The following is a 24,007-nucleotide window of genomic DNA, read 5'->3' as shown; positions in this document are numbered from 1 at the left end:
TCAAAGACGATGCAGATGCCAAGGAGGTGCCACACTGCAAAAGGCAAATCCTAGAGGGTGAGGAAGATGACACATGCTGCAACCCTATGAACGCCAGTCAAGCTAAAGGTGTAGAGCAGCTAGGCAGCACCATCTAACCAATAAACCCAGCTTGCAAAGTAGAACAGGCCGCCAGGCATTAGACAGCTACAAAGGATCGTCCACAAACTGAGATGCCTTCTTGATAGGGGTGTAAACAACAAGGGAGAGGCTAAGGAATACAACGGAGACTAATAGAATGGAGTGATCTAATAGAGAAATTGAATGAATGAATGTGTGGCAATGTGTGGAATGAAGGGAGTCACTACCCTATTTATAGGCACAAACAATCTAGAGTGGCACCCAGCCCTTTCTGGGGCTATAAGAGTGAAACATAAATGAATTAATGAGAAGAAATGCAATTAATGAATGGGTTTTTCAACACCCCCCCGCAAGTTCAAAAAGGAGCCATAAGAGGGGTGTGAGAGAGAGAGAGAGAGAGAGAGAGAGAGAGAGAGAGAGAGAGATCAACCCTGAAATCCAAGCGTTCCACCTATCACCTATGAGGTGACCTATAGTCAAGAACAATAGACAAGATGAGCTTATAGTGCCCGAAACTCAACCTTGAGAGGCTGCTCAAGAACTCCATACTGGAAGGAATACAAAGGCCTAGGCACCAAATCATGGCTACAACATCAAAGGCCCCAAACTAGGAACAACCTGTATATCTTGGATACAACATCCAAGGCCCCACACTAGGAACAACTTGTAGATCCTGGGTATCAATGGGTGAGATGGCATGGAGATGTCAATCACCCGAAGAAGATAAAGGGTGTGTGAAGAACTGTATGATGAGTAGGGATCCCCTTTTGAAGTTGGAAGAATGGGATCCCCCTAAGTAGAAGAAAAATGAGCCTCCATTGAATCCCCCCTCTAAGAGAGAGAGAGGGAACCTAAGAACTCATGGATCACGGCCTCCATAGTGTGGGATGACAAAAAAATGCGGCCAATAGTGTTGAACAAGTTATATGGGGCTCCAATGGAATGGAAGCTACATAGCTCCCAAAGGTGGCCTCTCGAACCTAAGTAAAGGGGGGGAGTGGAGGGAGGGGTATCACACAAAAACTCCTCAATACCCGCATCTCGGACTTGGTGTCTGTGGACTTTGGAGCAATACAAGGGAGGGGAAATGGGTAGCTCCTGTTGAGCCACAGGTGGAGAACAACCTCTAGCTCTCAGTGGAGTAGACTACGGAGCCAAAGGAGTGGAAAGATTTGAACAACCACTCTCTCTCGAAGGAGCAAACTATCTAGGAGATAGTACCCAAGAGCCACTATCTCTAGGTGGAGCGGACTACAAAACCGTGTCCTGTGAAAGCCACTGGACCCGAAAATGGGTGGGGAAAACATCCGTAGCACATTGAAGTGGCCTCCAAGAGGGTTTATCACCACGTGGGGTCTTAGAGCCTCCTTTTGCTCGCAAGGGCTTAGTGCACATCATGTGAGTCGTATTGCCTTGAGCATAAAAATTTGATAGCCAATGCAGAATGAGTTTGATGGCTTAAAAAGGTGAGGTGGCACAGCTCAAAGATGATTACACTGTCTTGGTTGATCAAATATCAGTATGTGCAGGGAATCTACATAGTGAAGGAAGTGAAACACAATCCTCCCAGCAATAGGGTATCGAGGTAAATGTTGAATGGTGAAGGACAAATCTAGAGAGAGCCAAACACAGCCCTCAAATGCCATCAAAGTGAGGGAAGAAGATCACCAGCAACAACCGCAGGTGATCGCACTCCAGAGTCTGAAGAACAACAAGGTGGCCTGCCCCCTCTAGCTGAAACACAGCCATAGAGGAACCAACAGCAGCAAAACGCAGCATATTGGGTGTTCAAATTGCCTATCAAAGACGATGCGGATATCAAGAAGGTGCCTAGCTGCAAAAGGCGAATCTTGGAGGGTGAGAAAGATGACACCTACTGCAATCCTATGAATGCTAGTCGACCTGAAGGTGTAGACCAACTGGGCAGCAGCATCTGACCAATAAACACAGCCTGCAAAGAGTAGAACAGGCCGCCAAGCATCAAACAGCTACAAAGGATAATCCATGAGCTGAGATGTCCTTTTGGTAGGGGTGTAAACAATAGTAAAGAGACTGATGAATAGACTGCAAACTGATAGAATGGACTGATGTGATAGAAAGAGTGAATAAATGAAATGTGGCAATGTGTGGAATGGAGGGAGTGAGTGCCCTATTTATAGGCACAAACAGACTCAAGTGGCACCCTAGAATGTGGGCATCCAGCCCTTTTTGGGGGCTATAAGAGTGAAACCTGAATGAATTAATGAAAAGAAATGCAATTAATGAATGGGTACTATTCAGACTTTTCTATGCTCTACTAGCCCAAATATTATCTACACCCATTAGTTTTACTCATATGTCTTCCATGCTACTTGAGCATGAGGCATCTTTGAGGTTATAGGGGAGGCTTCGATCTCACTATGGTGGCCATGAGGAGGCTTTTGTAGCATTAGAGACAGCTAATAGGAGGCAAATGACAAAGGCCCAATGTTATCACTATGGTAAGAAGGGACATCTATGCAAGGATTGCAAGGAACTAGAGGCACCACTGAAGAAGAAGAAGAAGAAGAAGAAGAAGAAGAAGAAGAAGAAGTAAGATTGTGTGCTCCACATCTCTCCGAGCTTTTCATCATGATGGCCTATTTATGACCAAGGCTCCCTCCTCGTCAAAAACATCTTCAGCATACTCCATTACTTGCAAGTCCTATTGGAGAGAGGGAGCCAATGCCAATGCCTAGGCCCTACATTTGCCAATGACTCAATACTATTAAGTTGCATTGTCTCTTGTGTTGGTATATGCATTCCAATTCCTGACCGTTCTTCTTTTGAGTTCTTTTGCAGTGTTCATATTTCTTTGCAATCTCTCTTTTCTATTAGTTGTGCTATCTATTACAGGAGATTCATATGCTTTCATCGTTGCATCAACTTTTGACAATAAGAGAATTGCAGCAGAGTGAAGGAACAAAACTAACAACTAACTAAATGATAAAAGCCACCACATAGCTCAAAGCATCAATGTGGAAACCAAACAAAGTCAAGAGGATGAGAAGATGATGCAAAGGGCTGGTTGAGAATGAACAACTCATCGACCAGTGGAATGGGAGGGCAGCCATAAATAGGGACTCATCAACAAATTGGCTGACCATTTAATGCAGGTCGGACCATTAAAAAGTGCAATAAGTGCCAAAGAAAATGCACTAATACTATCTCATTGCCCTAAGATGTCCACCCTAGCAAGGCAATGAATGCCTACCCCAAAATGGGGAAAACAAGCTGCCTAGACTGAAATGTAGGTGTTGACCTCCACCTTAAATGTCTTTGACAAATGGAATGGCATAAAATACACAGTCAGAGCTCCAAATGTCCTTGTCTAACTGAAACTAAGCTTCACAAGCAAGAGATGACCATACCTGACACACATGATTGCCAACAATTTCTCGGCAGGCATTTAGCTCTAGCTGTTCTAAACCTGCCTCCAAGATGAAGGTTTGAACAATGGATTGATATGCCAAAGCTAATGGAGGAGAATTATGAGAAATTCCATGCAAAGAGATGGCTTGCATCTTCTAATCGTCTCTATTCTCTCTCTATCTTAAGATTTCACAATATTCTTCAGAAGAACTACAATAGTAATCCTTCTATTCAAGGTATTCCTTCTCAACCCTAGTTGAAGAGTTAGAATACCACTTGCTCAAAACCTGTAAAGAGGATAAAATAGGAACCATGGGAGAAGGCTCTGAGAGGGAATGCTTTAGTGAGGTTGTTTGAGACGTCTTCAAAAGTGTTTTCGTATGCTCTTGGATTCCAAGCTTTTCAAATCTAGGTTCATGTGTCAGTCAAGAACAATGTAGGGAGAAGCTATAGAGAAATATAGAATGTATGACACAATAAACACAATCTAATGAATGCTCAATGAAGAAGAAGGCATATAGAAATGAGAATGATACAATGGGACCTTAACCTATCTCAAGGACCGGGGGAAAAAGTGGGCTGAGAGAGGTTTGAAGATGCCAAGAATAACTGGGGGAGAGAGAGAGAGAGAGAGAGAGAGAGAGTGTGTGTGTGTGTATGTGCACGCACGCGCGTGTGCCTGTGTCTTTGTGTGTCATACCCAAGACAAATCCTGAAACACAGCAGCGCCAGTCCACCATGAATGATGATGATGTCAACAGCAGCAAAGGGAGCAAACCACAGTCCTCCATGAAACAATCTGATGAAGAAGACTCCTGCAGCAGAAACACAGTAGGCAGGCTGGAAACGCAGCCTTGATGACGGCAATGAGGCAGCAGCTAATAGCGATGATAATGCAGGGCAAGGCACCACCCTCCTCCTCATGATGGCAATGATGCAGGCAGCAGCTCTCCACGGCAGGCCACAGCAGAAAACAGTCCACCAGCAGTGTGAGATGACAGGTCATGGATGAGCTGGAGGCTGGAACAATCTGAATTGATGGGTGACAGCACAGAGGATGTTGGTGGCTGATGGCAAGAGGCGTGAAGATAATAATGATGAGGGATGGGGAGGAATGCCCAAAACATCCTTTCATAGGAAATTTTTTGGCATTTATCCTACTATCATTAAAAACATTGTTTTCCTTGATTAATTCTTTTTGGGGCTGGTTCTATGGAGTTAAATTAGGCCAAAATGCATGATAATTTTTCTGTAATCAGGTCTTTGCTCAACAAATACTTTTAGAAAAGTATGAAAATAAAGTTGTTACATACCTGATAAACCTCCATGAATATTTGTAAGTTTCTTTTGTATGACTAGGCACTACTCTGGTATAGGAGTAAAACTCTAAAACTCCCTCGCAGCATATGCATATAGTCTAGGATTAGACATTGCCTTGTAAAAGGTAAGACCTTCTTGCTAGAATGCAGTTCTGTTTCATGTCGTAGTCGGGAATGTTATGAGTATTTTTCCTCATGTGAACACACTTATGTATGTGAATGTGCCTCTTTAGTGTGTCAATACGTAAAACTATTTGAACACGCTTTAGGTGCATTGAATAGAGGTCAAGTCAGTTGGTGTGCTTCTAGGGCTATATAAATGAGGCCATGGACATTTACTGTGCATACTCTCTTCCTCATTTTATCAAGAAAAACTCTCTTGATTCTTTCTCGCTCTTTGAGCCTCGTGCTTTCTAATGTTTCAACTCCACTGATTCCAACATTGCTTTCTAAATATACCTGCAACTGGCATGATGGAATTTTGTGTTTCCCATGGAGTGTCTGTTTGAGGACCTTCTTCAGGGTAAGAGCTCTAATCATGGACTTGCAAAGTAGATCTTGCTTCAGGACAAAGCTTACTGTCGCTCATAGGCAGCCATGTGGACAGCAAATACTCCCTTTGGAAAACAATGGCACTTTGCACACTTGCAGGTGCCAGGGCCAGATTTCAGGCTTCTATTCTCAATATAGAGCTCGTCTTAAATCGTTGCTTTCTAGTTTTTTCTGTTTCAGCAGTTGCATTTGTAAACCATATCAGGAGAATTTTGGAATTTTTGAAAATTTTGGAAAAATTACTTCCAAGTTGATGTGTGCTTTCTAGTGTTGATTCCTACATTTCTTTCTGACTATGCCTGCAACTGGCATGACAGTATGACTAATGTTAGTTCAGACTAAACCACCAGGTATGCACATTGCGGACTGGCAATGAGCACTGAAGGAACTTTGACCAAAATGATAGGAAATTTTGCATTTCACACAGAGTGACTGTTTGAGGACCTTTTTCTTCAAGGTAAAAGCTTTAATCATAGACTGGCAAAGAAGATGTTCCTTCAGGGCAAAGCTTACTGTTGCTCATAGGAAGCCATGTGGACAGCAAATGCTCCCTTGGAAACCATTGGCACCTTGCACATTTGCAGGGTCAGATTTCAGGGATTTATTCTCAATATACAACTCCTGTCTTAAATTATTGCTTTGTAGGCTTTTTGTTTCAGCAGTTGCATTTGTAAACCATATCAGGAGAATTTTGGAAGTTTTGAAAAGATTACTTCCAATTTGGTATGTGATACTTCCAAATGCAGAATCAACATAAATGTATATAAGAAGCCTCTTACTGAGACAGAATCTGCAGCTTGTACTAATCTTTTAACTGGTACTCCCAAAGCCTGCAAATGTAAGGCAAGAATGGCTATGTGAGTGTTGATAATGCATCTAGAAGAGAAATTGAGCAATAGAACTTGAAACATAAGTTTTGGGTGGTTAGGACATCATATAGTAACCTACAACTGCAGCATTGAAGATCCTTGCTCCATCTACGTGAAGCTTCAATCCATAGCATTTTGCCAGGCATCCTATTTTGTCTGTGTATTCAACACTAATACACCTTCCTCCAGAACTGCAAAATCCAGAAAATATGCTTCTTAAGACATCCACAATCAAGTATGTCAAAAGAAGTTTCAACAATGAGAACTATAATGTTACTAAACAGGTTTCCAATCCATAACTGCATTATGGCCAGCTAGATGTTTATGTCCACCTCAATTAGTGTGCAGGTGGCATCCTGCAAGGAAGAGTGTACAGATTACAATGCTCAGAAGATTGACTTTATTTATGTTTCCCACTGAGCCATATAGTTCCTCTCACAGGCAACGGGCCAACCTAAATCAGTGAAATAGAATTCTCTGCGAAGATGCAGAGTACCAATCACTAGAACGTAAGACCTCATGCACCTTCACTTCTACAGTGGCATCCCCGATTGAATGTGTATGATAGATGGGAGGTAATAGCATATAATGCTGTTGCCGATTTTGGAATGCCATTCTTTCATTGTCAGATGCCTAACCACTGTCACTAAAGTTTGAGAGTCACACACCCCCTAATTCCTCTGTCGCTCTCAGAATTGAGCCTGGACTTGTAGTTGCAAAGAGCCTGCCTGACTGATTGAAGAATGACTCCCTTACTGAGTTATGAACAGTAACTTATGGCCAGCCAGATATCCGCTGGAAATGAGGATGTGCATGGGACAGTGGGAGTGCCACCAAAGTTGAAACAATAGGATGCAGTGCACAAAGGTTTCTTTGTTTACATTTTCAGATAGGTCTGAGCCTACTTAGGGAACTAGAACACTTGCATAGCAGTCCAAATAAATAAATTAAGGAGTTCACCTGGCATGCGTGTTTTCAATACAAATGAGCTGAGTAACTGGTACATGGATATTATCAGACCGAATTGCAGCCTCCACCTTTCTTAAGTCCAGAGTGCCATCTTTCTCATTGGGAATCACGTTTGAATATACACCACCGATGGTAGAAATTCCTCCTTGTTCATATAGATGTATATGACTTTCAGAACCAATTATAACCTCACTACCTCGCACCTGCTAAATTCAAAATCCAGGGCATTATATTTTGATTCAATTAGTATGTTTTCAACATCAATCAGACATATCGCAAAACAATATAGCTACACTTGTTTGGCTCAAAAACAAAAGCTTCACCCAAAAAAAAAAAGAGGTACAGTTAGAAATGTTGAAATTCTCAATAACTGCAGTCAAAATAAATACAAATCAAAGACAAAAAACAAGCCACTTGTAGAAATTGAGCATTGTAGTAATATACTGCAGCAATATTATGTATATAAGGGGAACATTTGCTTGATAATATATCCAGGCTACTTCCATCTCCAGTGCATTCCTAAACTCTATGCAGCATATTCACAGAAAACACCTGCTGAAGAAGGAGGAAGAAATAAAGAAGAAAAGGAAGGAAAAAGAAGAGGAAGAAGAAAAAGAAAGAGAAAGAAAGAAAAAAAGTGGAAGAAGGAAGGAGGCACAAAAAAGGCAGACTCACCTTCACGTTGCCATGGCATCAACAAAAGACCACCAATCAGTCGTGATCAGTCCTTCAACAGCCGCATTCACAATCTGGCAACTCCTGAACCTCCTACTGTTCGGCACTCTTGAGTAGTCAGTGGAGTCTGCTTATGAACTCCCACTTGAGGAAAAGACTTCAAGGCTTTAGGCAAACTTGATTCGAATGATCAATGAGAAGTGCCCACATAGGCCAACTCAACTATTGACACGTCCCACAGCAACCTCCACACCATCATTGCTGTCAACATACCAGCCATGCTTAGTCCATCCTTGCCTGCACTGCGCCCAAAAGCTGCTATGAACCTTTACACTGCAGTCAATCTCCCAATCCGCCAGATGCTCCACCAACCAGACCATACACCATTCCTACCCACAGTAAGCTCAGCACAATACACTTCCACCACTCAAACTATCTGTTATTAGCTGCACTGCACCTGTCTGAGTTCACAAACTCCAACTTAGCTGCTTGAAGATTTGCCACGAGACTTTAGCCCATGTAGTCAACCCATAAAATCTTTTTTTGCCTTCTCTTCTAAAAGTTTCCTCATTCTTAGAATGATGTAGTGAAGGACGAAAAGGGATTTAGAAAAAAAAAAGGATGAACCACGGGAAGGGTCAAACACCAATCTTGCTCCCCATACAAACCTCCATACTCTTGGTGAGAACCACTGTTCTAACCAAACGTGGTAGCACACAAGGTGCTTGAATGATGATGTGCATTGTCTGCCCTCAAACTCAATGCCATCCCTAACAAAAAGGGTTTCTTCAGTTAAGGCAAGAGCAAGTTCTTTAGACATTCCTCCTAGTGCTCCAAACATCATCTGGTGTCTGTAGACTCCCTCACAGTTCAGAAACCACCATTCAAGATAAAGTCATTTAGCTTTGCACAAGAACCATCATTTCCATGCATGTCGCCTCCAATTGCAACTATGACCTCTTCCTATGAGGATGAAGAAGACATTTTTGTGCCGATATTTAGGCCCTAGGGTGAAGAGAGAACTTTGGAATATGCCAAACTCCAAATCCCCATCAAAGCTTTAACACAATGGTAAAGCTAGGGAACAAATACAAGAGCCCTTTGACCCAATGTGCGATGACACTTGGTGTCAAAAGATGACGTACCAACAAGACAGTAAGGTTTGCAAGGAGGAACATGGAGTGAACTCCGCGAACATGGAGAAGAGAAGAGAAGAGAAGAGAGAAGAAACTCTCATGAATGGAATGATGAAGTTTTGAATCATGGAGTGAATGTGATACAAGGGAACAAGGGTGCTGTAGCACAAGGAAGATAAAGACAGCCACGAACCATGAACCACAATGTCCTCCTGAAGGGGGGTGAGGGCAGTGGAGAGGCTAGAGAGTAGAGGTAACAGACTGAATGAATCAACCGTGAGGAATAAATGAGAGAGTGACCTATAAATAGGCACAGTCACTCTAGGATGGCGCCCCTTTTTGGGGCTACAAAACCTAAACGTAAAACGCAGAAACGCAAACTATAGGTGAAGGGTGAAGGGTTTCTCAACACCCTCTCTCAGACCCAAAAAGGGAAAGAAGAGAAGAGTGAGGTGGAGATGGAATGCTACATACTGAAGAATGCTCATGCAACAAGTGCCACTTAGATAGTGTCCCCCCTGGGAAAATTGTTCACTTGCCCAAGCGCCCTAGTACAAAGATGTTGAACACATGCAATGCATAGGAGGAATGTCGGACTTTGTGTGGTGCCAAGAACCATAAGGATATGCCCGTACTCGATCTCAAGAGTTGACTCCATGCTAACCAAGTGACCAAGGCAAGAAGAAGAGAAGAAAGAAGATGTAGAGGATCCCTAAGATCCAAGATTTCCACCTAAAAGGTAACCTACATTAAAGAACAGTGGACAAAATGAACTAGAGAACCCGAAACTCAACCTCGGGAGAGAAGTCACTAGCTCCGCACATCAATGCGAGAAGGAATGCGAAGGCCTCGTCACCAAGTCACGACTGAACCTCCAAGGCCCTGATCTAGATAGATTCTCGAGATCCTGGGAATCAATAGGTGAGATGACCACTGGAAGGAAGCCACCCCATCCAAGGGTAGAAGAAGAAGGTAAAAGGCCTCTGCCGAGGTGTGCAAAGGACTGAGCGGTGGGTGGGGACCCCCTGTGAAACTAGAGGAATAGGAGTCCCCCCTGAAGTTGTAGTAGATGTAGATGCCCCCTCGAAGGGCAAAGAAAGATCATCCCCCTCTAAGGTAGATAGGGAATCCAAAAACTCATGGATCATAAACTCCTAAATGTCTGAGGATAAAGGAAGTGCCGCCGGTCATGCCAAAGAAGGTATCTGGGGTGGTGAAGAACTCCCAGAGGTGGCCTCTCGAACTTGAGTAGACGACGGTAGAGAAGGGTGAGGCTCAAACTGAGCAATGAGTGGGCAACACTCATTGCTTCTCAATGGAGCAAACCGGGAAGCCAAAGAAGAGGCAAGAGTCAAGCAACCACTCTCTCGAAAGAGCGAACTGACGAGGAAACGATATCAAACAATCATTGTCCCTCGATAGAGCGGACTGCAGAACCACGGGCCGTGATAGCCACTGTACCCGAAAATAGGCGGGAGAAGACTGCCGCTGGCATTGCGACGATCTCCAAGAGGTCGTAGCACTAATCGATCCTCCATGTGCTCGAAAGGACTTAGTGCGCATCAGATGTGTCTTATTGCCTTGAGCATAGTACTTTGATAGCCGATGCAAAACAATCTCTGTGGCCCAGAAAGGAGAGGTGGCACAAGGAGTGCCTGGTGAAAGACGCATATACTCCGGGGAGGTTGGGAGCAAAGGTCGAAATCGGCAATCTTCGATGAGATAACCGTTCGAGCCACAATAGGAGAACCTAGTAGCCTAGTCATCTGTTGGTAAAGAAGCCATGGATACCAGTGTGCCTTGCTGAAGAAGGAAGAGGTCAGCCATGAACCATGAAATACAATTTCCACCTTAAGGGTTGGGAGGGCAGTGGAAGGGCTGGAAGTGAGTTGTCAGTGGAAGGAGGATGCGACCAGCAGTAAGAAGTTGCAGCCAGTAGAAAAGTGCCTGTGAGGAGAGAGAAATACTAAAAAAGCAGGCTGCAAAAAGGAGAGAGAAAATAGCAAACACATGCAATGAAGAGAGAAAATCTGCTACGACAAATTGATTAGAGAAAATCCGTTGTGATAGGCTGAGGAGAGAGAATCTGCTACAACAAGCTGAGAGAGAAAAACAGCAGCAACAGTAATGAGAGAGAAAGACTGAAAACGCAAGGTGCAAGAGAGAAAACAGCAAACGCAGGTTGCAAGAGAGAGAAAGACTAAAAACGCAGAAAAAAAACCAGCAGTAGTAGTCAGCATGCTAAAATTAGCTCCAAACAGTGTGCGATAGGCTGGAAATAGGCGCCAGACTATTGTAGATAGCAATGGCCAACTTGGACCACGATGTCCTCTGCGGCTGGGGTGTAGGCAGCAAGCTGAAATGCCTAAAATCTGCAAAAACGAGATTGTTTTTTGAATGGAGAGCGATCAGCAATAGTCACTCTGCTGTAAACAGCTGCAAACTGTGGGTGGAAGGCTGGAAACAGGCGCCAGGCTGTAGATGACAGCAAGGGACAGCTGAGACTACAATGTCCTCCGCGAAAGGGCTATGGCCAGCAAGTTGAAAACACCTGAAACCTGCAAAAAACGAGATTTTGATACAGCAGAAGAACAAGAGAAATGGATGCCGAACCCGCCACCGATCTTTGCCGTCACTGGAGTGGAGAATCTTTGCCACTGTTTGAGCAGATCCAGCTTTGATACCATGTCAAAAGATTACGTACCAACAAGACAATAGGGTTTGTGGGGAGGAACACGGAGTGAACTCGACTAACATGGAGAAGAGAAGAGAGAAGAAACTCTCATGAATGGAATGATGAAGTTCTGAATCATGGACTGAATGTGATACAGGGGAACAAGGGTGCCGTAGCACAAGGAAGATGATGAAGACAGCCACAAACCACAAACCACAATGTCCTCCTAAAGGGGTGTGAGGGCAATGGAGAGGCTAGAGAGAAGAGGTAACGGACTGAACGAACATGAGGAATGAAAGAGAAAGTGGCCTATAAATAGGCATAGTCAGTCTAGGATGGTGCCCCTTTTTGGGGCTGCAAACCCTAAACGCAAAACTCAAAAACGCAAAAAATGCAAACTGTGGGTGAAGGGTGAAGGGTTTTTCAACACTTGGGAGGGTGTGGCTACTAACCATTAGTCTACAACTAAGGGTCCTACATCCATTATATCAAACAAAAAATTACCCAAAATTACAACAAATAAACAAGAAACAAACAAAATTTGTGTCACAACTTGCAATGTCAATCTTTCACTCTTCATTTATCATAATTTGCCTTTGATGCCAATTATAAGACAAATGTATCCAAATTCGCACAGCAAGTGTAGGGTAGATGAGCGTGGTGCGGCCCTTTCCGCAAGTCCCAAGCAAAACACCAAGGGAAATGGTTGAATAATAGATATGAGATGATTTTCTTTATAAACAATGAGTTGCAACTTACACATTTATACCATGCAAATCCTTTCATATCAACAAATGATATCTATCATATATGCAGTGTCTAAAAACTCTCAAAAAAGCAAGAAAAAACAATTGTTTTCCATTTAAAGATTATGTTTCAATCAACCATTTCACTCAAGCGTTTCGCGTTTTAGTGAAACATTTAGAATTTCAGTGCCAATAAAACGTGTTTCACGAATACCATGTGTCAAGAAATGGCTGAGCAACTAGAGAGACAATAGGGTTTGCAAGGAGAAACATAGAGTCTGTACGGCAAACACTGAGAAGAGAGAAGAAACTCAAATGAATAAGATGATGGAGAACTGAAATGATGAATTGAATCTAATACAAGGGTGCTGTAGCACAAAAGATGCCTTGGAGCAAGGAGATTGCCAAAGAAGCCTCTGAGTCTGCAAACACAAGGATGATGAGGTGAGGTGTCGCCTAGAGCATGAAGACTGTTGAAAAAGAGGAGCCTTTGAATCTGCAACGCAAGGATGAAGACTGGTGCCTAGAGCAAGTAGACAACTGAAGAAGCCTCCAAGTCTACAAACACAAGCCTAATGAGCTAAAGCCAACAACTAGATGATGAAACTGAATCCGAAAACACAAATGAAGACAGCCTCTGATGATGATGACGCCAGCTGAAGGTGTGACGCCTAATGGAAGGGGAGCAATCCCAAAACCAAAACACAAGTGTATAGAACCTGAAAACTGATGCCAAGCTGTGATGAAGAGGCTAGGTGAAGGAAGACCTCCAAGCAGCCAAATGCAAGGGGTAGAGTGACACCTAATAGGTGGAATATGACACCAGGCAAGTGAAAGCTGACACCAAGAGGGGGTAAGAACCAAACACAAGGGGGAAGGGCTCAAGGAAGCTGTCGCCTGTATGTAGGAAGGAGCGCCAGCAGAGAAGAAAGCCACTACAACCATAAACGCAGCCCAAGACTAACACATGGCAATAGGGATAGAGATGGTGGAAGGAGAGGGGGGAGAGAGATGATGGTCTCATGAAAAGGAGAGAGTGATTGAGTGAAGAATGAATGGGTGGTGCCGAATATATAGGCACAAACAGTCTCGAATCTCACCCACTAAAGTCTTTGGAGTGGTGTTCCAACTCTATCAGAAGGCCCTAGAAAGACTTTTTGGGGCTGGAAATGGAACCAAAAATGGAAATGAAGAAGCTAAACTGTACAGAATAATGTGGTTTCTCAACACCCCCTCTCATGCCCAAAAAGGAGCACAAAAAGAGAAGTGAGGGGAAGAGAAGAAGATCCAACCTGTAATTCGAGAATGCCACCTGAAAGGAGACATGTGAAGATAGTCAAGAGACTAAATGAACAATAGAACTTAAAACAAAATCTCAAGTGAGAAGCCACTAGCTCTGTTACATCATGTTGAAAGGAATACAAAGGCATAGTCATAAAGCCGCTATTGCAGATCCAAGGGCCCCGATCAAAGATACAACCTGTAGATGTTGGATTGTAGTGGAGGTAAAACTGCTTGAAAGTTCCAGACCTTGGAAGTAAAAGATGTGGTGGGAAAAACTTCAAGAGTAGTAGGGTCCCCCTTTGAAATTGGAGATGGAGGAGCCCCCCCGGCCCTCTGAAGCTGAAGAAGGAGATACCCCCTCTGAGGACAAAGGACCCCCCTCTGAGAGAGAGAAAGTTCAACTCATGGATCACGAACTCCAAGGTTTTTGATGACGAAGGAAGTACCACCGATCATGCCACAGAAGGTATCTGAAGCTCAAAAGGAGCAAAAGCCAAAGAGTGCCCAGAGGTGTCTTCTCAAATCTAAGTAGAAGAGGGTGGGATAGGAGGAGGCTCAATGTGAGCCAAGGGTAGAAAAGCCAAAGAGTGCCCAGAGATGCCTTCTCAAACCTAAGTAGAAGAGGGTGGGATCGGAGGAGGCTCAATGTGAGCCAAGGGTGGAAAATAGTCACGTGCTCTCAATGGTGTGGACTATGGAGGAGGTGGGCCACGGTAGCCACTAGACCTGAAAATGGGAGGAGGAAACCTCCGCGCAACGTGGTGGTCTCCACCAAAAAGACTGATCACCTCGCAAGGTCTTAGTGCCTCCATTTGCTTGTGAGGACTTAGTGCACCTTGGATGCACCTTATTGCCTTGAGCATAATAAGCCGAGAGCCAAGACAAAACGATCTCTATGGACCAAAAAGGAGAGGTAGCACATGGAGTGCCAAGTGGAAGATGCATATACTCTAGTGGGGTAGGAAGCAAAGGTCAATGTCAACAATCTTCGAGTGTATGATTGTTCTTACTGCAATAGAGGCACCTAGTAAACAAGCCATCTGTCGGTGGCGACACCATGGTACCGAAGTGGCAACTTGTAAAAGGGAGGGTGGGAGGGAGAAGAAGGATGTCTCCCAATGATGCATCAAAAGTAGAGTAATAATCAGATGTTGATGCTGAACTAGGAACCTGTCTTTGCCTTCTCTGATGAAGAGGATCTTCGCAACTCACTTAATACCTTTGGCTTTGATACCATGTCAAGAAATGACAGCAACCAGAGAGAATAAGGTTTGCAAGGAGAAACACAAAGTGTGTACGGCAAACACTGAGAAGAGAAGAGAAACTCAGATGAATAGATGATGGAGAACAGAGATAATGAATTGAATCTAATACAAGGGTGTCATAGTATGAAAGATGCCTAGAGCAAGGAGACTGCCAACGTGTGCAAATGCAAGAATGATGAGGTGAGGTGTTGCCTAGAGTAGGGAGACTGCCGCAAAAGCAAAGCCTCTGAATCTGCAACACACAGATGAAGACCGGTGCCTAGAGCAGGGAGACAATTGAAGAAGCCTCCAAGTCTGCAAACACAGGCTTGATGAGCTAACCCTAGCAGCTGGATGTGAGCCAGGTGGTGATGATGAGCCAGAATCTAAAAACGCAAATGAAGACAACCCTTGATGATGATGACACCAACTAGAGGTGTGACACCTAATGGAAGGGGAGCAGTCCAGGAATCAAAACGTAACTGTATGGAGCCTGAAAACTAACGCCAAGCTAACGAAGACACCAAGTGAGGAAAGACCTCCAGGCAGCCAAACGCAAGGAGTAGGGTGATCCCTAATAGATGGAAGATGACGCCAATCAAGTGGAAGCTAACGCCAGGAGGGCATGAGCATCAAACACAAGGGGGAAGGGCTCAAGGAAGTTGTCACCTATGCGTAGGAAGGGGCGCCAGCAAAGAAGGAAGCCACTACAACCATAAACCAGCCCAAGGGAGCTAGAGACTGGCACGTGGCAATAGGGATAGAGATGGTGGAAGAAGAGGAGAGAGAGATGATGATCTCATGAAAAGGAATGAGTGAGTGGTGAAGAATGAATGGGTGGTGCTGAATACATAGGCACAAACTGTCTTGAGTCTCACCCACTAAAGTTTCTCATGTGGCACTCCAACTCTCTCGAAAGACCCTAGAAAACCTTTTTGGGGCTGGAAACACAAACCAAAAATGGAAACGAAGAAGGGAAACTGTATGGAATGATGTGGTTTCTCAAGACCATGCTTTGCATTCAGCCATAACCTCTTTGGTATGCCTCAAGGTCACCTCTAAAAATGCATAAAGAATTTAGAAAGGTATTGCACAAAAGGGTGAGTTGGCCTCATGAAGTTGAAGAGACGTTAGGAGGAAATGCATGAGTCTACAAAGAAAGTTCTGAGAGAAGTCCTCAAAAAAGGTTCGGGAAAAGTCTAGAGGAATGCAAAAGTCTAAAGAAAAAGAGTCTGGAGAAAAGTCTAAAGAAGTCTGCAAAAAAGTTTGAGAGAAATTGGAGAATTTGGTAGGAAAGGTCCAAGAGATGTCCAAGAAAAGAAAAATCTGAAGTAGTTTGACAAAATGTCTACAAGAAGTCCAAGGACACAAAGGTTCAAAGAGGAGCCAAGTGAAGAGAGAACAAACATGAAAGAAAATGCTAGAATAAGGTGGCAAGAGAGAACAAAGAGAAGAGAAAATGCAAGAAAGGGACAAAACAAAACAAAGAGAAGAGAGAATGCCAGACAGAAGTGATGAGAGAGAGAGTTGGAGAGAGGGTATTCCAAGATGATCCTTTATATAAGAGAGTTGCCCCCTTTCATAGAAAAGGAGGGTGACACCAAAAAATTTTCTACATCTTTTCTCTCTCTCAAATCTTTTACGAAACCAACTCTAAGAAGTTTTGGAAATTTTTCCCTAGAGAAAATAAAAATCACCATGGAGAAATGAGGACCCAAAGTCCAATCCTAATTTTTGGGTTTGTTCCAAAAATATAGGTTCGGTCCAAAAAAGGACCTGACTCCAAGTCCAAAAAGGAATCAATCTAGAGTCCAATTCAAAAAAGGACAAGAGAAGTCTCTAGAAAAGTCAAAGCTACCTAAAGTGGCTTAATCTATAAAAGTAACATAAAAGCCAATTTCTATGTTGTATACACAGGTAGTGTACCAAGCAATCAAAAGCATGTTCTATGTTGTATACATAAATGGTGTATGGCAACACATGTAAGAGAATTCAAAAGAAATAATCCTCCTCCTCGTACATCATAGGAAGACTAATGCTTGCATAGAATATTATATTTCTAGCCTTACCCTACTTGTGGAATTGTTAGCAGACGTGTCTTGTACCATCTTCTCCTACTTGTGAGTCTTAGTCTGAATCAGATGAGGACATTAGGAGCTCTGACATTGTATTTATTCATCATTTTATGTGCTTTAGGTACTTTATATGGAAGGCACATTAGTGCATTTCTTTTTGGGCACTGTGGGCTGTCCTAGGTGCCCACATTTTAGGCCTGGCCACTTTTACTCTTTGTGGCCCCAATTTGCCTATTTATAGGCAGCCTGCCCTCTCACTCTCATTATCCATCAGCCAGTCCTCCTCACTCTCATCCCCCTGCTACCATCTGGCACCCACACTAATGCATAGGGCTGCGTGTTGGGGCTGACCATTGCAGCCTTGTACCTTTCAGTCATTGCTATCGGATTGTTCCTTCTCTCACCTACATTCTCTTTCAATCTCCTCCACTCCATGTTCACTTTCCTTTCCGTTGTGCACTCTCACATGATTAGAGCCACATGTGGGAGCCAGAGTTTCTCAAAGATGAGCAGCTGTCCATCTTTCAACCAGCTGGGCGACATTTCTCAGGTGTGAAGATCTGTTTTTGATCATCAATCAATGCAGGAAAGCCTGTTTCTTAGCCCCTTACTGCTGCATTTTTGCAGGACAGCCACTGTTACAACTGCATTTTGTGCAGATCGTCACTTTACCTGCTGCATTTTATATCTCCTTGCAGCTGACCTGGGTGGCAAGTTTACACCCTGGGTGACACAGCTGCAGGATGGACTGCACTTATTTCAGGTGGACAAACCCATTTCAGATCTGCATTTACAGCCTGGGAGCCTTCTCCTGCAGCTAGACAACACATCAGCATATTGGCCGGCACATAGGACAGACCATGCAGCCTCTTTGACAAGGACATCTTCATTTTTTTCCTGCATTTCAGTGCAGGCAGCCCTTTCGTGTTCAGCATTTCTGCATGGGCAGCTTACTACTACTCGGGAGACTGCTGTTGAGCAGGCCATTGCAGTTCTGGGCACTCCTAGTCCTCTATCAGCCCCTCAATTAGCTGTGTTTACAGGCTGAACACCTGTTTTCATCTGCGTTTACTGCTCCGCCTCTCTATTCGGCATCGTGTCACCTCTCACACCTTGGATACTCCCTATCTATTCTACTATACATCCACTTTTGTTGACCACCGACGGACCCTGAACAGGTGAAGATCATCCCAATTGCAGCATCTTCTTTTGATTTCTTGCAGGTATTCTTGTTGGACATCTATGGCCAACATGTATGCTTTGGCTGATTGTGTGGATTGGCATCGTGAAAACCAACCACCATCCTATCATTCTCTCCGGAGTCCCTTCATATTCTCCGAGGGCTTCTAATCCCCACTTGGCAGTGATGGCACCCCCCTATGCAAGTGCCTGTCCTACCCTCTCTACCTGCATCCAAGAATATAGATGGGACGACCTACCCCCTATGGTTGTGCAAAGTTGAGTGCATCATCAACATCTATGACATTTCGGATCTTGTCGCAGTTCCTATACCCAGAGCTACCGTGGATCCTGTGATGCAACGATCTCAAACTCGGTAGCTTTATGGGATTGGTTGAATGCTAGAGCCTACTCCATTCTCTTTTTGAGTTCTACAAATTTTGTGCTCATTCATGTAAGTCATATCTGCACTATTGCAAAGGTTTGGAAGAGATTGGCAACTCTTTGTCGGATCCAAACATTTGGGTATCATCTCTCTCTCGAGTTGCAACTACGATAGCTCTCTATCGCAAATTCCCCTACAACGAGGGATCACATCCGCAAGATGGAGGAGATACAAAATGAGCTTGCAACCCTTGGTTGGGACATCTTTTCAAACAACCTAGCTATGGCACTTCTCTCTGACATCTTCCATCACTGACCTTCATGTGTTCTACACCAATCTTCTCACCTCTCGTATATGGGAGACTTATCACTTGGGAGGCCCAAGCCCCGAGCTATCTTTGTTAAGAATTCTTCTACAAGAACCACTCTTGTAACAGGTTAGCAAGAGAGGGGGCTATACATGCAAGAGAAGGGGCTGCATTCCCCTTCCCTTGTTAAGGGCCCTACAATGTAGTTTTCCATTGCTGCATTCGTTCCCAAATAAGCACCCCCCTTTCCACAAGTTTCATTCCATCCCCCACCATCTCTTTCAATGGTTCCCTTTTACCTCCAATCTCTTTTAGAGGCGGACGATATTGGTGATCCAACTATGGATTCCTTGGCCCTCTCCGTCTCAGAGGAGGATTCCCAATGATTGTGAGGAGCTTCTTCGCAGATTATAGTCTACTTTGGGCCTCTCCTTTATGCGGCGACCTCTTTCCTTCATCATCAAGATACTAGCCCTTGCCGCTTGGTCCTTGGTCCCTGTTTTTTCTATGCAAGTTATGATACCTTTGATAGTTCCTTACTATCATCTCACAGATGAGTCAAAGGCTTGGCTCACCCAAGAGCTTTGGAGAGTGATCCATTCGAGGCCTCTCTATTTCCATTGGCCTATGGTGGCCTTCCATTTGATTAGTTTTCATCTAGAGGGGGGGTCTTGGTCCTTGGTTAGCATTCTTTATCAATGGACTTCATCGGCATCGGCACTCTTCTAACCACCCTCGAATCCATATCTTCTTTGTCCTTTTGCCACATTCAAGATCTGAGAGGGGGTCTTAGCAAACATATATGTCTTCTATCGCCATCTCTTGCCCATAAGCCTCAGTCTGAGTCTAACAAGGACATTATAAGCTTTGATATTGTATTTGTCTATCATTTTATGTGCTTTAGGCACTTTAAATGGAGGTCACATTAGTGCATTTCTTTTTGGGCGTTGTAGGCTGTCCTATGAGCCCTGAGTACAGTCACTTTATTACCAATCGTGGGCCCAGTTTGCCTATTTATAGGCGGCCTGCCCTCTCACTCTCATTATCCATCATTGATCTTTTGTAATCAGCCAGGACTCCTCATTCTCTCATCCCCCTACTATCGCCCAGTACCCACACTAACGTGTAGAGTTGCATGTTGCAAGTGACCATTGCAGCCTTGTATCCTTCAGCCATTGCTATCATATTATTCCTTCTCTCACCTAAATTCTCATTCAATCTCCTCTCCATATTCACTTTCCTTTCCACTGCAGACTCTCACAAGAATGGTCCCCCAATAACCAAACACTTTCATAATCTAGTAAAAAAATATTCTACAAGCAATCACAACTCTTTGCATACAATCACAACTCCCTAATGATGGTGCAATATTAGAAGTGACATGGCACAATTTACACCATGAGAAGCCATCCAAATCCTATCTCATTACCAATCCTTCTTTGTCATCTTTCAAGGTCCTTGTAGGGGACAGAGCTGAAATCTACCTTGCACCTTCAACTCCACCCTAGGTTGCAACAACACTCCACAAAGCAACAAACTCGTCCAACATTGTAAAGACAAAGGAAGAAAAGCTTTTTCATTCGGCTATTGTCCCCTCTCCCCTACTCCTTGGTTGCGATCCAATGGAGAACATGCAGCATTTTCCCACCATAAGATTGTAGCAATTTGGCTTAACTTGAAATTTCGAAAGCATATTGTCAATAAAGCCACATGCAACACACTACATATCATCAATCTCTATCAACTAAATTTCCCGTACATTTTGCACCAAAAACCCAGAATAACTCTGCATTCCAAGTGTTCTGTTTTTCTTTTTCTTTTTCTTTTTCTTTTTTAGGTGATATTTTGAAACATCCACCTAGAATCCAATCTACACACGAGACATGAAACAAGCTATATTCACAAACATATAGGGACTCGACATCAAACTCATCTCCCTTACTCAACTAGCAACACTCTGGGGTCATAAACATGTCCCAAGAAGGCATCCCATACCACCAACCCACACCATCACACATCGGCCTACGGGCCAAGAATCCAAGAGTGGTGATCACACAATGATGTGCACAATAAGGCCTTGAATCCTATAAATAGTATTTGGCTGCCCTAACCCCAACTTGCCCTTAGTGCACTCACACTAAGTCACTTCATGACCATGGTGACCAATCCTACAAGTGCCCGTCCGGGTATTCGAGGATGTAACACCCTCAATATATCAGTGTGTAGTGCAACTTTGTACTTCTAAGTGGGTTTAGGCTTCTCCCAAGTAAGATGATGTGATTCACACTTGCATTTTCCATGTAAAGGCATTCTACAGCCACTTTATTGAATCTTTGGAGCCCACATACTCTCTCAATCAACTCTGCCCAACAGGAATATAAGTTGTTCTGTATGAACTTTGAAAGACTCCACCTCCATTGTTTATATCTATTTTTTTTTTATTAAAGTTTTGAGTTATCTCTGCAATATATATAGCATAAACAGATATTTTTCTTTCAATATCAATATGCTGCACTTACCACAAAAGATGTTGCAAATTCTTCAAGTTGTAAAGATTCATGAGTCATCCAAGTCACACGACATTTCCAAGTTCAATGACTCTATTTATCACACATCGCAGCAGTCACTGGATCACTAGAAAGTCAGAGGCTTCAAATATCATGGTATAATAGGATTTCCAAAACCGGCCACTGAGTCACTAGGAAGTCATTACAGTCAGAGACCTCACATGTCATGGTATAATACGCTTTCCAGAACCATATATCATGTCTTTATTGACACTGGGATTAACAGTAGGCTACACAATTAATAGCAGAGGGTGCCCACAAATTTGCTCAATTTTGCAGATGCGAAAGACTGCGGGGTCTGAACAAGATATTGGATTCTAGTCGTTACACAGCTTCACCTACATTCCTTGCTTGTCCTCGACTGATGAGAAACGTAATCTCCTTACACCTAGTACACAAAGCGAGCTCTACAGGCCAATAATAAGGTGTAATTTTCTATGAAGTCCTCTCATGCGGAGTGCTAACTGATGAGGCAATCAGCGTTAAGCACGATGCTCGGGTAAGATCAATGAAGCAACAATTATCCAGCTCTTCGATTATGAAATTATTTTACCGCATTGACAGGCCCTTGTACGTTACCTCGCAATGCACAAGGACGCTGATGAGGTTGCCCATGGTGCCCGAAGGCACGAACAGGCCAGCTTCTTTGCCACATATTTCGGCCACCTGCTGCTGAAGCTTGTGTGCGGTGGGGTCGGAACCGAGCACGTCATCGTCCACCTCCGCGCTCGCCATGGCCTCACGCATTGCCGTGGTAGGCTTGGTGACCGTGTCAGAGCGCATGTCCACAACCCTGGGAGGCAAGGCAGCGCCAGGCCGCTGCGGAGGCTTTCCTTCCTCGTCATTACAGCCGCATGCTCGTTCAGGTCGCTGCACATGCTTTCCTTCGTCATCGACTGCATGGCCGCATGCTTGCTGGTGGCTTGGGTGATAAGCACCCTTTACGAAGGACATCTCGAAGCTTCTGCTGTGTTTTCCTGTGACAGGAAGCGCAGCTCTTTGCGGTGCTTCTTTGTGGGAAGGAAGCTCTCGCAGACTCTATCTGATCGGTCTGTCTACCTTCCCGTTCGCGTTAAAGAGATTACAGCAACAACAAAGAAGCCAAAGAGCTGGGAAATTCCCATGCACGAAAACTCTAATAAACGAACATTTTTAACGCCTAATAATAATAATAATAATAATAATAATAATAATACAAACAAACAAAGCACGCATGCAGCACTCTCCCCCTCCCACTTTGCAATTTCGCCCTTTTCCTGTGTTTGTGTTTTTTTCCTACGTGGCGCGCACCTACTTCGCACGTGCGAGATGCCGTCCACACTCTGCCATCCTACGTGGCCTTGTCCATGTCTAGCCCACAGGAAAGTGGAAATTTTCCCCACTCTTAGGCTACCTTCTTAGGATACATGTAGCTCCTCCGACCTTTCCAACAACTCATATGGCTGACATAAGGACTTATTTTTAAAAAGCTTGTATGGCTGGCTTTTCAGTTCTTCTCGTACACCATTACTCATTTTACGTGGTCATTAAGAAAATACCTTCCTCATTTTCCAAAATAAACACTATTTACACGTGCAGCTTATCACTACCTTTTTTGGTAAGAATTTTTGTGGTTTCTTTGAGTTTATAAAGCCTCAATATATGTTTTGAAACAATATGCACTATACTTGATTAATTCTTTTAAAAACACCTCGCCTCTATCACTCTTGCCAAATTAATTAAAGCTTAGGCGGTCACTTTGTCTCCTGACACGCTTTTCGTATTCCACGGTGATGTTGATGAGGGTTGAGGGGTATACACAATAGAGTGCTTGAAGCAAGGTGAGCAGTGATGTGATGCAACTTTTGTTGGGGCTGGTGGTAGTTTAATAGGGAGACCTTGAAACTTGAGTGGCTTAATATTTTGGTGCTTCTGCTTGAAAACATGTCGAGGATGCACTCCCCTCATGGCCTGTTGCTTGCCTCTTCCAAAGATGTGTTGTCTTACGACAGCTAGTTTCCAACATTTCCAAATTTCAAGATCATAGAACTAGCTATTCTGCTAAGATTACTAACTTGTTGCTAGGACATCTACAAGAATGCGACATGGCACACATGAAATCCATGCGATGATGACATGATGCAATGACAAGCTCAAGTGAAATCCATGTGATGACAACACAATGCAACATCCAAGTGTGACAACAAATTAACCACATGATGCAACTTTGACTATGTGATGACAACACAATGCAACATCCAAGTGTGACATCAAATTAACCACATGATGCAACTTTGACTATGTGAGACAATGAATTGACCGTGGATGGAGGTGAGATTGATTGGATGTCCTATGTAGTATTAACTTCATGAGAGATGACCATATGGTGCAAGTAGAAATGTGAGACAATGGCTCTACTACCATCAATGCATATAGCTCTATCACCACCCAAATAACTTAAACACACAAATTAATATCTCAAACGTGTCCATAGACACATCATGGCCTTCACAAATTGATCAAGGGCATGCCCACTA

At 43.7% G+C, this 24,007-nt stretch overlaps 1 protein-coding gene across 1 annotated transcript in view; it reads right to left on the bottom strand.

Annotated features, from left to right (window-relative positions):
* The window catches only part of LOC148036761 (putative low-specificity L-threonine aldolase 2), a 68,083-nt gene extending 45,469 nt beyond the window's left edge, over positions 1–22,614 (bottom strand). Inside the window, exons 1-4 of the mRNA XM_087675640.1 lie at positions 22,071–22,614; positions 7,211–7,422; positions 6,330–6,441; positions 6,161–6,211 (exon numbers count right to left, since the gene is read on the bottom strand). Coding sequence (XP_087531766.1) covers positions 6,161–6,211; positions 6,330–6,441; positions 7,211–7,422; positions 22,071–22,445 — 750 coding nt within the window. The 5' untranslated portion in view covers positions 22,446–22,614. The remainder of the gene's footprint in view (positions 1–6,160; positions 6,212–6,329; positions 6,442–7,210; positions 7,423–22,070) is intronic.
* Between the last annotated feature and the right edge of the window lie 1,393 nt (positions 22,615–24,007).

This window comes from Lygodium microphyllum, chromosome 4 (genome assembly GCF_053477565.2).
Source record: "Lygodium microphyllum isolate KBCC chromosome 4, Lygodium_microphyllum_v1.1.10, whole genome shotgun sequence".
NCBI classification, from domain to species: domain Eukaryota; kingdom Viridiplantae; phylum Streptophyta; class Polypodiopsida; order Schizaeales; family Lygodiaceae; genus Lygodium; species Lygodium microphyllum.
This window is presented reverse-complemented; position numbering and strand designations above follow the sequence as displayed.